General features: G+C 37.8%; 1 protein-coding gene across 4 annotated transcripts; it reads right to left on the bottom strand.

Moving 5' to 3' along the window:
- Positions 1-522: 522 nt before the first annotated feature.
- On the bottom strand, positions 523-13,506 carry TMEM165 (transmembrane protein 165). 4 transcript variants are annotated; one of them, XR_011600678.1, is made up of 7 exons: positions 13,211-13,506; positions 6,898-7,123; positions 5,972-6,147; positions 4,752-4,934; positions 3,863-3,968; positions 1,898-2,082; positions 523-593 (listed from the first exon to the last, which is right to left on the bottom strand). XR_011600678.1 is itself a non-coding variant. In XM_070948293.1 (6 exons), the coding sequence occupies exons 1-6, from the start codon at positions 13,385-13,387 to the stop codon at positions 2,006-2,008; spliced, it is 945 nt and encodes a 314-aa protein (XP_070804394.1). In that variant the 5' UTR covers positions 13,388-13,506; the 3' UTR covers positions 1,225-2,005. The 4 variants fall into 4 exon arrangements, 2 of the variants coding, with proteins under 2 accessions (XP_070804394.1, XP_070804395.1); XR_011600679.1 differs by having other exon boundaries at positions 543-590; XM_070948293.1 differs by lacking the exon at positions 523-593 and having other exon boundaries at positions 1,225-2,082.
- Between the last annotated feature and the right edge of the window lie 431 nt (positions 13,507-13,937).

Raw genomic sequence — 13,937 nt, 5'->3', positions numbered from 1 at the left:
CGGGAGGGCTTGATTTCATTCCATGCAGGTCACTATAGTATCAATGGATTGGGGACTCAGGTTTTACAACACTTTGCAACTCTGCTAGATGCTGTTGGCTTAAGGATGGCAAGACTGAAGAGCCTCTGGAAGGGATGATGTAAAAATAAGGACATACAGATGCAGAAGCAAATATACTACACAAGGCATGTTACCACGATAGGAAATGCTTTTAGATAGAAGAATGCTTTTAAAGTCTCAGTAAAATGGCAACAAAAAGATTAAACTTCTGAAAAACAGTGAAGGGTTTTTCTTCCCTCTTTTAGGCATAGCACCTACACTGGAAAACATGAAGGTGAACCCCTCTTCAGAATCCTCCAGAAATTATACCTGTACACATTACACTTAACTAGAAGAATCTCATACTTAGGAAAGATGAGAGTAAAGCAGTAAAAAATTCATCTTTACAAAATAATTTATTTTAAAATGATCTTTCCAGCTTGATACTCATCTTTTACAAACTGGATTCTTTCTTTTTTTTCCCCTTCCTTTTTTGGCTACAAGATGGACAAGTATATTGCTCAGTGATAGCAATTGGCAAATCCAGAATCCTGCTGGCAGATCAAAAATAAGAACAGCATTAATTGAACTATTTTCAAGAAACTAATTCCATTCCAAGCAATGGGAAGATACTGGTTTTATACCAGCAAAATAGCTGATCTAAATTCTCTCCTATGCCAGGCATATGATATAAGCATGGGGAATGCTTTGAATTCTTTGGATGGCTTCTGAACTTCTAGACCGAGGAGAGGATGGTGGAACAGTTTCAGAGGGCAAAAAGGAGAGGTAATTTGGAAAGCTTCCATTTGATCAATCTTATCTCAGCCTTCTTATTGAAGTATTGGTTAGGAATAAAAGCTTTAATTTGGGAAAGGGGTTCCCCCATATTGTGGCAGTGCCATTCTTTATGTAAAACATCATCTTTAGCAGCCCAACCTGATGCCTCATACTATGGCTCCACTAATTACATTAAACCAATGATTTGCTAAATGTTGCATCTAACTGGGTTTGCATAACACCAAGTTAAAGACCAGAGTTTATGTATCAAATGGCTGAATCTACACAGCGTACTAAGGCAAAATTGTGGCACAGCTTAGAACAATGCATGTGGCACTGAATCAGTGGCAAATTATCATATTTCCATAACTGACAAGCAGCATGACTTAAAATTAAAAACAAAAGCAATTATGAGAAATCACAGAAATATTTATCCATCAAAGGTACTGGAGTAAAAAGAAATGGGTACAACCACTAAAAATATAAAATATTGAACAGTACACATAATTTTCCTCTGAATAAAACCAAAACACATTTTAATTGCATTTCTATAATAGGAGGTACCTAGTTTTTATCCATTTGCTCCCATATTATTATACTTACTAAAAAGAAAACAACGACCACTTTAAGAATATTTTAATCTGAAAATGCATCAAATGTTCGGTAAAATACAAAAATTGATCTGCAAATATCTAGATGGATTCTGTATTTTGAGACCATTTCTGAATTAGCACATTCCATATCAAAATATCCTGATTCTTCCACAAGTCCACCACGTTCAATATCTTGAATAGATGACTTAATTGTTGGCACAGCTCTCCATTTCTGATTGTGGAACCATGTACTTGAGAAATAAAATCGAAGGGGGGGGTTTTCAAGCAGTGTTTTTTTTTTGGACATCTGCAAGTAAAATAACTCCGCAAAATTTCAGGAGCTGAAACCTCAGTTTATCTGAGTCGGTACAGTAAGCAAATGTACATTATTCCTATCCCAAATATATAGATCATGTAATTGTTCAGCAGAGACTGTATCTACAAAACATATCAAACTAATTGTTACTATAAAAATTACAGCATCCCACCTTCAGTGCTTGTTTGAATAAGTAGCTGTACATTATATACAGGAAGCCGAATGGCAGTCACTGGTTCTAATTCTTGTATTTCAAGGAAAAGGAGGAAAAATAGTCCTGCTAAAATCCAACATCTGGGCTTATAAATAGTGCAGAGAATGCAAAGGCTAAGAAAACAATGCCTCCTATGATTGTCACTGTAAAAGAAAAAAAAAAGGGGGGGGGGAGAGAATAACAAAGTGGTTAGAACTTATATATAAAGGACAAAATTTCACAAGGCTTTTTTTTTTGTATTCATGAAATTACTTTCATGCCTCTACTTCTTACCAGTATCTAATCAATCAAGACACCCGCCCTATATATTTCCAACATGGTCAGAGTCAAGAAGTTATAAACGACAAGCTTTAGTTAATGTTTATATACTGTAAGAAATAATCCACATCAAATGATCTTTGTGCAAGTCAGCAAAATTTGAACCACAAAGACCTCATCGATGGCTTTCATAGGAAACATGTACTTTCCCTTTCTGTTTTTTGTATTTTTATTGTTTCTAGGGTTTAAAGGTTGTATCTTTTGTTATGATTTTAGTTTTGTATTTTGTGTGTGTGTGATTTGAATCCTGTTAAGCCACCCACTCTCATGTATGTGAGATGGGCAGTTGTATAATTTCAACCAATAAATAAATGAAAAAAAAATGTCATTTTTGCCTACTGTATACTCCTATCAAGAAAGACTAAATAATAAAATATTTCAGTAAATGGTTAAATGAGACACATTTGAAAAACTGATCTTGAACCAATTGGAAAATTAAGACAGTATATAGGAAGTTTCATGACAAGATGACAGGTTTGTATCTGCTCAGGCCCATTCACACTGGCTGACAGTGGATTAAAGACAATTTCCCCTCTCTATCCAAAAAACCCCCCCATTCTAAATAGTGAGCATGAACTTAAAAAAAGAATATAGTAAATGGACAGATTTCACCTATTTCAGTTTTCTTGAACCAATTATCCACTAACTTAACAAATGGTAGGACTTGGCTCTATTTTAATGCATTGGTTACTTTGGGCAGGCCTAACGTGAAGGATTTGCTAGGTGTTTAAGACCATATGTCCCATGGATCAGCTTTTCAAAATCTACGGAACTGATAGTGATACCCTGTTTCCCCGAATATAAGACATCCCTTGATAATAAGCCCAATTGGGCTTTTAAGCGCATGCACTAAAATAATACCCCCCCAAAATATTTTTTTTATTTTAATTTTTTTATTATTTTATTATGACACATTAAAAAAATACAAAACATATGTTTATATACATAAACTCTTTTTACAGCTCTTTCGTAGTGATCCTTACTTATTATTTACTATTTATACAAATTTTAAAATATTTAATCCCATGTGCAGCCGGTCCCCGCCATTTCCTCTGGTTAGGGTTAGAGACAGAGCTGGAAATCTGCTAAGGCGGCAAGAGGAGCTTTATGTGCCCCAAAATAATAAGTCCTCCCCAAAAATAAGGCCAAGCGCTTATTTCAGGGTTCAAAAAAAATATAAGACAGGGTCTTATTTTCAGGGAAACACAGTAATATTAATTTCCAGGTGAAAGAGGGAGACTAAAAATGTATCATGATAGATAAGTCCTCAACTTATAAAAGTAATCGGGACTGGAATTTCCATCATTTAATGAAAATGATTCAAGGCGGTCCCCTTTATGAAGTTTATAAATAACTCAGGTCCAACACTCCTATTTCCCCCACAACAATCACCCTGTGAGGCTAGTTGGGCTGAGAATGACTGGCCCAAAGTCATCCAGATGGCTTTCATGCCTAAGGCAGGACTGGAACTCACAATCTCCTGCTTTCCAGCCTGGTGTCTTAATCATTAGACCAAACTGGTTTTTTTAATCTCCTGTTAGAAAACATTTCACTTTCCCTTTCTGTTTGCAAATCGATGGTTTTCTTTTCCTGCCCAGGACTTACCAGTTCGAACTGAGATTTTTTGTGCTATCATTCTTCCTCCAATCACCGCTAGGCCTGTACACAAACTATGCCCAAGTGTTCCACCCACAGCCACACCGTAGGGGTCCTGTGTCAAAAATGGGAAACATTTCAGTGCTATTTGAAAAGCTACAGCTCTTTTACTGCAGTTGCTTACAAAGGAGCCACTAATACTTTCAAAGGCCGCAAACAGATAAAAACACACAGAGAATGTACTGTCAGCCACATCCAGCCTTCGTTCATGACCAGAGAGAATTCACTAGAATGTCATTCCTGGGATAACAGAAAGTATCACAATCACTTTAAAAAAAATGAGAAGACTAAAAACAAAAGGTCCTTTTCCTACTCAGTTTAAATGCTCACCTCAGCACCAGGAGGAGAACCAATTTTCCCCCCTAATGTAACTTAACCAATTGGACAGAATAAAAGTGCAATGAATTAAAAATGTGTTAATATTAAACCAAAAAAAGATGTAACTAATTACAATGCAGGACTTGTATTTTCAGGTCTTTAAAGGTTACTATATAAGCTGAATTACAGTTGCTCCTACGACTGATTTGTCGCCGTGTTAACATTAAATCAAAGCCACATGGGTCTCAAAAGCACTCTTGCGACTGCAGGTCCCATCGCTTCTCCGCACAGAGATAAGCCAGATAATGTCCTTTCTCAGATACATCAACTCTACTGAGTGCATCTCACGGAGTATGCATTGCAACTGTGCCTTTTAAATTGGAAAGATCCCAAGGGAAGGTGGATTTATTACGCTGCTTAAGGCTCAAATCGTAATATTAATCTACCTATACCTAATTAGATCCTGAGCATTTTGCTCTGTAACTTCTGATCGTGTGCATTTCTCGTACAGTTGACTCACCTCTCTTGCTGCCAGGACAATGGTGGTCAATTGGGAGCGATCGCCCCATTCAGCTAGGAACGTTAAAGTGAATGCTTGCACAAAAATTGGAGAAATAAAATGCAGACATTTCCTCTGAGGTATTGCAGGGCCTGTACCCGCTTCCATATCTCCAGGGCCATTTAAGAGTTTCATTCTCTGGAGCTAGGAGAAGAGAAGCAGCAGCTGTTAGAATACTTGGGGAAGCACAGTCAGATCCAAAGAGTCAATACCAGCGATAGAGAAGCAATGATCAGCTTTACAATGTAAATCTACACAATGTACCAATGTAAATAGATACAAACAATTAAATAATTAATACTTCAGCATAAGAGTGATGAGTGTGGGAATCAAGACAGTTGCTGCAACTAATCACTGTGGTTAAAGCCTGAAGTTTTTGCTGGCTATAAAGATTTCTCCCTTTACAATCAATCCTTGGCTGGAAACAGAATATTCAATGAATATAAAGGAATGGGTAATCTGATTTTAAAATGGAATAGCAATCATAGACTACAATCCTGATTTCTGAAATAATCACAAATGGAAACAATTCTGATACTGAAGTGTTACAATATTATACTGATAATATATCATATCAATTCTTATGGTCATAGACTGGCATATATTGGCAATAAAAATACCAACAAAAATGTCCAGAAATGGATGTCTTAATAAGACTGATCCACTGCTAATTTTGGACACCCATCCATGTAATCCTATCAGGAACAATTTGTGAGTCTCTTGAAATTATCTAACTACAGGATTCAATAGCTCCTAGCACTAGTCAAGATACTAGGGTTGTAACTCAGTGGCATCTGGTAACTCATTTCCCCTCCCTAATTTAGTGATCTTATGCAGCAATTTGGATTCAAGGGAGAAAAAGTTATTCCAAAAGTGCAAGGAAGCAAGAATTCCATATCTGGGTAGGGGTTTGTTTTTTTTCCTGGACCAACACGCCACAAGTAGTAGTGATTGGTGCCCTTTGATTCACCTTTCCTTCTTCAGTCTGGATCTTTGCACAGCCTTCATATCATTAAGTACTCAATAGGTACTTGTTAAGAATATCACTTAAGAAGTACTAATCAAATACCAACCTAATCGTTTCTAAGCAAGCATGCTGGCTTTGAGAATTCTGGGAGTTCAAGTCCACACATCTTAAAAATGACCAAGGTCGAGAAACACTGTTATAAACCTTAACTTACTTCTTCATCTTTCTTTTTGAGTTCTGCTTGGACTTCCTCTAGTTCTTCCTGACCTTCATCTGCGCTCATCTTCAAGCCTTCTCGAAGCATTCGGATACCAAAAATTGCAAAGAGTGCTGTTGACACGTAGTAGGTATATATTCTAGGAATTACTGTGGTAGCGTAACCAAATAAAACTACAAACAGAAAAGCAAATAGTTTAGGCTTTCCATGAAGCAGACTAGGTTTATTTCTACTCTCTAAGCACTTTTTTAAAAAATTCAGGAAGTCCTGTATTTATTAATTAATCCCATGGAATTATATTATATATATTATTTCCCAAATTATACAGTAATACAACATTAATATACAATATTCCCACATTTCTACCTAGCTGAAATCCAGATAAATTTTTCAAGAAAAAGTCAGTTTATAAAAATCAACATGAATACAGCCTTTTATAGTAGCCAAAATATCCCTACATGATATTTTGCAGTAATTCTAATTTACAACTCCTCTATGAATAGGGCATAGAAAGTGTAATTTTTTTTATTGCATAAAATTTTTAGATTGATTAAATGATACAGACTTTAAGTGACTTAACAAGTAAAAAGAAAACAATTAAAGCTAATATAAAAAAACCGAAAACCAAATGGCTACTCAAAATCTTCCTTCAACACCGAAAACTATGGCCTCTAGTGCCTTCCTATTGTCAGAAGGGCTCCCCTAAAGAAGTGCAAAATATTTCAAATTCAAAACAAGTGTGTTCCAATGCTTCCCATAATGTCAGAATGGCACTGGGCCACTTCTGATAAAATGGAACCACCTAGTTTAAACTGGGCATTTCCACAACTGAAATGTTTCACAGATCCCTTATCCTCTCCCGCATACAGTACATACACCACGTTTTCACTATGTTCCAGGGAACAGAAGACAAAAGCACTAACCAGATAGACACGTCATCAGCCCTAAGGCCAGCATAGCACCAGCCAGCACTGTTAAGCGATTGTAACGCATTGCCATAATAGCAGCAATGAAGAAGGTTTTATCGCCCAGTTCTGAAACAATGATGACAGAAATCGCAGCCACGAATGCATGGATAAATCCTAGGTTAGTTTTGTCTGAAGACTCTTCACTAACAGAATGGACGGGAACAACGAGGGTAGGTCCTTTCTGAAAAAAATAATATGTTTTTTATTCCAAGTTTTAAGGAAATCAATTCCTTATCATGCCAACACATAAGAAAAATGTAATCCATTGGATAGTATGTAAAAGGGCCCTTACAAATTCTTTACTTACCTTATGAATTAGCCAAGAAGTTTAAGTGCCAAAATAAATCACCCAGTTCAACTTATCTGGGGATCGACACATCTCAGAGTATATACAATATTTCCTTAAAGTATTCATATTTTTTGTATATGCTCATGTAAGCACATACGTAGGTAAGCATAACGTCGAAGTACCATATGGGAAAGCCTTTTTATTTTATTTTATTTATTGGATTTATATGCTACCCATCTCATCTGGAGGCAGCTTACAAACATGAAAATCAGAAACACTAAAAAGATAAGACTGTAATAATCATAGTTAAAATTTAGATTAAAAAATAGTTTATCATTTAAAGATTAAAAGGAGGGAGTACAAAAATCACATGGGAAGGTCGGGTCGCCTCTCAATCTACTAAGTACATGAGAATGATACCCGCCCCCCCGTTGGTGCCCCAGGCCTGCTGCCAGCACCAGGTCTCCAAGCCCTTATGCAAGATCAGGAGGGTCAATGCAGATCTATCCTCAGAGGGTATGTTCCAAAGGGCAGTGTTGTGGTCCGTCAGCGGCCTGTGCAGATTGTAGCTGATTCCAACAACGAGGAGGCTGGTGTGATGCTGCGCCAGCAGCCTGTGAGGCTGGCGCTCGAGTCAGACAGTGAAGAGGCTGGAGAAGAGGTGGTGCCAGAGGTGGGGATTCAACCAGGGCCTTCAGAACCTCCAGAAGCTCCTCAGGAGGAGGTCTCCTTGAAAGTAAGGCTTGGGGCTAATTGGCCACTCCCTTAGCCTATTTAAGAAGGAACGCCGCTTGCAACAAGCTGTAGAGAACAACTTTAGTTCACTCTCCTTTGTGTTTGCAAAACTGCTTCTGGGCTTTCTGCCAACTCTAGTAAGACTGTGATTACCTTATCTTAGAATTCTGGTAGGCTGTTAAGACAGTTCATTAACAGCCTTTGAATCATAAAGACTAAGTTATTTTGAGTAAATAAGCTTTGTATAGAGTTTGTGTGTGCTGCGTTCTTTGGGGTCCATAGCTGGGGCAGAACAGACAGGGGCCATAGCAGAGAAGGCTCTTCGCCTGCCAGAATTCCTCAGCTGAACGGGTCCTTAGCATGCCCGCTCTGCCAGCAGAGGTGGATTAGCCAATCTCAATGAGGTGATATGGTTCCTCCAGTAGTTTAGACCCATGTCATGCAAGGCTTTAAAGATAATAACCAACAGCTTGAATTGAACTCAGAAGTAAACCGGCAGCCAATTTAGCTCACGGAGCAGCGGTGAAATTTGTGGCCCCCAAGACCTACTCACGTTGCTACTTTCTGCACCAGCTGTAGCTTCCGAATACGCTTTAAGGGTAGCCTCATGCACATTTTTCATGGTATTTTTGTTAAAAATTTGAGGGTCGCCTTATCCGTGGATGAGCTTATATGAAAGTATATGCAACATTCGTTAGCTTTAAATTTAGAAGTGTTTTTATTATAAACCTGAAGTTGGTATCAACTCTTAAGAAACCATAAACTTAAGAGTATTTCTTACTATATTGTTTTGAATATTCCTTAAGACTTCCTTAAGCACAAACCTGTGTGCTGCCCAAAGTCACCAAGAGGCAGGCAGCATAAAAATTTAATATATCATAAAACAATCATCTCATGTTCACCTATTCTCCTTGATATTTAATGTAAATTGTTTCATCAAGGTTTTTATTTATCCCTGCTGAAACAAAAGTACAAAAATGATCTGAATTTTAGATGCTGACTCATTGGCATTCTATTTTTCATATTTTATTGTTATGGCACTTTACCCGTAGCTGCAATTTATCTGCATGTCTTCAACAATAAACTGTAGTCACTCCCAACAAATTTCTACTTATCTTTAATTCATCATACTAACAATTATTTAGGAGGCATATTTGAAGGAATCAACCATAGTCTTGACAAAAAAAAATACAGAAAGCAGATACAATAGTTCTTTTCAAGTACTTGAATATACGTCACACAAAATTTCTCCGAAATCTACTATTGTCCCAAAATATAGGACTTAGAATAATAGAAAAGCAACTCTAATGCAAAGTCATATCTAAACTGTCACCAGAACTGAGATCAATATAATACTATTCTTCTATCTGCTGACCTTCTAAATCAGAGTTACGGTATTTTATTACCTCACTATTTAAAGGTAGTATATACAGGTAGTCCTTGACTTTTGACCACAACTGAGTCCAAAATTTCCATTGCTAAACAAGACAGTTGTTAAGTGAGTGTTGTCCATTTTTATGACTTTTCTTGGCATAGCTATTAAATAAAGCAATGCAGTTGTTGTTGAGTTAGTATCATGGTTGTTAAGTGAATCTGGCTTTCCCCATTGACTTTGCTTGTCAGGTCGCAAAAGTTGATAACATAACCTCAGGACACTGAAAACATCATAAATACATGCCAGTTGAAAAAGCTCTGAATTTTGATAACATGATGATAGGGAGGATGCCGCAATGGTCGTAAGAGTGAAAGACAGTCACAAGTCACTTTTTTCAGTGCCACTTTAATTTTGAACAGCCACTAAACAAATGGTTTTAAGTCAAGGATTACCTACATGTTCTTTTTGAATACATTTGCTAAATACATATCCTAACACAGAGATTAAAATACAACTGTATTTTTAGAATATTATTCTAGAAAACACTATTCTATTTCTATTTCTAATACTACCCTGTTTTCCCGAAAATAAGACATCCCCTGATAATAAGCCTAATCAGGCTTTTGAGCACATGCACTAAAATAAGCCTCCCCTTGAAAATAAGCCCTCCCCAAAAATATTTAAATGCAAAGCTGGAAATCAGGTAAGATGGAAAGAGGAGTCCCATCTTGCTCCATGGACCCCAAAATAATAAGACTTCCCCGAAAATAAGGCCTTATTTCGGGGTTCAACAAAATATAAGACAAGATCTTATTTTCAGAGAAACATGGTATTCTAGAAATAGAATTCTAAGAAAAGTGAAGTAGCTACAAGTTCTATTTTTAAATAAGTGAAATTACCAAATAATAGCAAGTGTGTTTTTTTTTAAAAGTGATTTTATAGTCCCAACATAGTTTTGTCTTCACAAATGAAATATGAATTGAAGTTTCATGCACTTTCATCTACAAGCTAGTGTTTCATGATATTCCAAATCTTCACCTTTACTGATTGTTGACAAGCTAAGTGTTTTTCTTTTATTACAAACATAATTATATTGTCGTAGATCACAAAGAAAGCTAGTTCTTATTTGTCTCAAATCTTTCCAACCAGGTGCTATAGCAGTTCAGGAAGAAAAGCAGATTTTATCATGCAAATACATCCAATATGTTTCAACCTGTCTATTCTTTGTCAACATTCAGTAAAGGTGAAGATTTGCCATATCATGAAACACTAGCTTGTAGATGAAAGTGCATGAAACTTTGATTCACATTTTATTTCTGAAGACAAAACTATCCTGGGACTATAAAATCAGTACTTTTTAAAAAAGACACTCTTGTTATTATTTGATAATCAGCATACTACTAAAACTCTGAGTCTTGTAACCTTTAACTAGGCAAAATAGTCCATTATAGGGCAAAACTTTTCCAACCAAAATACCTTGAATGGCCTAACTTACAGAATGTGTCCAAATTTTGGCACCCATGACTCCCATGGAATTGAAATTTGGCAAATTTTATAAAACTGCTTATAACGTAAGAATTATCATAAAGTATTTTATGACAAAACAAAATGTGATAAAACATTTTCTATGGTCAATTCCTGATGTTTGTGTTATACATTTTATAATTTATAGCAAGAGCATATGAGGGCAGTAACCTTTTTATAGTTTAGAACATCTCATGAAATCTGATTAAACAATGCATGAATGAACAGAAACGTTTTCTATCTGACCACGATTACAAAGTTGTGTTCCAAGAACTGCTGAACAGTCAACACTATGTAGGCATTATGGCAAGATACTTAATTCAGCACAACTGAAAGAATTAAGAAATTGATACATAACAGTAAATTTAAAGTCTGTTTAGAAAAACAATTACATATATGGGTTAAGCCAATGGGCTGCATATTCATAAAATGACAAATCATTCTCATTTCACACTTGGAAACTATCATGCAAGTTCAGGACTTTCTCACAGTAACTTGAAAAAAAAAACATTGCTGTAACACAATTTGAACTGTCATTATCCAATTCCAACAATCAAATCAAATTGCTGAAATATATTTACTTTTCAAAACCTTGAAAAGACCTCCTGAAAGGTCACTATGATCTGTAACATGTGAGCTAATTGATTGTGCAATTTGGCAACATCACTATTTCAAAATCAACCGAATTAAACGAATAGCCGTTAAGTTACATAATAGACAGCGTAACTGTTCAGAGCGAGACTATATCACTTTCTTCCAATAGACAAAGTGTAAAATAAATTTAAGTAATTACTAATACTGCTGTTGTCTGCAGCTCGTCAATAGCACATTAGTCAGATGAGGATATAAAATGAGCTAAGCATGTGTCATATGGATAAAGAAGGGAGCATACACATCAGGAAAGCCGAGGCATTTTAATAAAATGCTTTTAGTTGGATACTCTACCAGTCTTCTGATTTTATCCCCCCTTCTGAGATCCAACAGGATTCTCTTCTTTGCAGTGTCCTACGATTTCTGAGATGAGGCATTTAAGAAAATGAAATGTGGGCATTACAGGTGGGTAGTCCTCGATGGAGCCCAAAATTGTGGTTGCTAAGCGAGAGATTTGTTAAGTGAGTTTTGCCCCATTCAATGATCTTTCTTGCCACAGTTGTTAATCATGGCAGCTGTTAAGTTACTATAACAGTTGTTAAATGAATCTGGCTTCCCCATTAACTCTGCTTTTCAGAAGATTGCAAAAAGATCAATGACCCTGGGACACTGCAACCGTCATAAATATGAGTCAGTTGCCAAGCAGCCAAATTTTGTGTGTGTGTGTGTGTGTACTTTCCCCCCCAAAATAAGACATCCCCCGATAATAAGCCCAATCAGGCTTTTGAGCGCATAGCAATAAGGCCAAGCGATTATTTCAGGGTTCAAAAAAATATAATATAGGGTCTTACTTTCGGGGAAACATGGTATGTGTATGTGTGTGTATATATCTTACACGGGAGAAGACCCAAATAGACTAAGACTTGCATACCTATACCCATGAAAATCTATGAAAATACATACATATATACATATACACACACACACTCATATATATATATGTAGATGTAGATATATGTATATACATATGTGCGTGTATATATATATATATATATATATGTATATATATGCATGTGTGTGTATGTATGCATATATATATATATGTCTATGTAAGTTTTATATATATGCATATATATGTGTGTGTGTATGTGTGCATATATATGTGTGTGTATGTATATATATATATGTGTGTGTATGTATGTGTATATATATATGTGTGTGTGTGTGTGTATATATATATATATATGTGTGTGTGTGTATGTGTATATATATATATGTGTATGTATGTATGTGTATATATATATGTGTGTATGTATGCATATATATATATATGTATGCATATATATGTGTGTGTGGGTGTATGTATGTGTGTGTGTGGGTGTATATATATGTGTGTGTGTATGTATATATATAAACACACACACATACACACGGGAGTCCTCAATTTACGACCAAAATCAATGGTGTTAAGTGAGACAGTTGTTAAGTGAGTTTTGTCCCCCTTCTGCGACGTTTGTCTATGGATGAATCCAATCTGCTTCTCCCATCCCACTTTTCACCCGGCCACGTTTCGCCCCAGGGACGGAGACTTGAAGGACCGCTATCCACCGTTTGAGCAGGAAAGGAAAGGAGAAGCGCCGGAGAAGCCGAGGCTTTCCGCACCCTTCCTTCCCCGAAGTCGGCCGGAGCTTTCGGGGACGAGAGTAGTCCAGCCCCGGCCACCGTGGCGTCCGCCTCCGCTTCCCTCAGCTCACCTCAGCCCGGAGGAGGTCCGGCCCTTGCACCGCCGGCTGCTGGTGAGGCGCCGGCGCCGGCTTCTGCTGCTCCTGGTGAGGCGGGAAGTCTCGCTCGAGGTTGACTTCTTGCTCGGGGGCCGCCAAGGCCGCGGCCAGCAGCAGCAGCAGCGGCCATAACCGCGGGACCCCCGCCATTTCTGTCCCCGAGCCCGGCCCGTTTTCCCCTCAGTCTCGGAAAGAGCGGCCGCCACAGGCGGAAGTGAGTGGAAGCCGCCCCGCCGCCATGGCCGCTTCCTCAGAGGCCGGTCGTGCAACCCAACCCAACCGCTCTCGTCTCGTCTTGCCGTCACTCAACGACGTCCCGCCTTCCGCCGCCGATTCCCTTTGTCTGATTGGACAACTCCCCGCTCGGCTCTGGGATTGGCGTCAGAGAATAGGAACCATCATGCTAGGTTGTCCCGTCTCTTCGAAGAGGAGGGAGTGAACAGGCTGAGGAGGGACAGAGCGAGCCAGCCAGCCAGCCAACCACGTGCGTCACGTGATGCAGTTCTGGCAGGTAGAAACTCCTCCCACTTGTGGTTTGCTGGCAGGGGAAGAGATTAAAAAGTGGACACGTTTTGGAATCTGCAATAATTTGGAAATGCAATTATTAATGCCCAAAATCATAGACTTTGGGGTTAATCTCTCAGATTAGTGCAGTCTCCTGCAGGTAGGAATCAATTGCTAATTTAAAGGGCAGTTCAAT

The sequence above is a fragment of the Pituophis catenifer genome, unplaced genomic scaffold (assembly GCF_029215685.1).
Source record: "Pituophis catenifer annectens isolate HBS135680 unplaced genomic scaffold, rPitCat1.0.hap2 SCAF_8, whole genome shotgun sequence".
In the NCBI taxonomy this organism is placed as follows: domain Eukaryota; kingdom Metazoa; phylum Chordata; class Lepidosauria; order Squamata; family Colubridae; genus Pituophis; species Pituophis catenifer.
This window is presented reverse-complemented; position numbering and strand designations above follow the sequence as displayed.

Coding starts and splice junctions, on each gene's coding strand:
- TMEM165 (XM_070948293.1), bottom strand. CDS start 13,387: ATGGCGGGGGTCCCGCGGTTATGGCCGCTGCTGCTGCTGCTGGCCGCG. Junction 6,148..6,897: donor GCTGATGACGTGTCTATCTG/GTTAGTGCTTTT, acceptor TTCTGTTTGTAG/TTTTATTTGGTTACGCTACC. Junction 2,083..3,862: donor AAAAATCTCAGTTCGAACTG/GTAAGTCCTGGG, acceptor TTTCTTTTACAG/TGACAATCATAGGAGGCATT.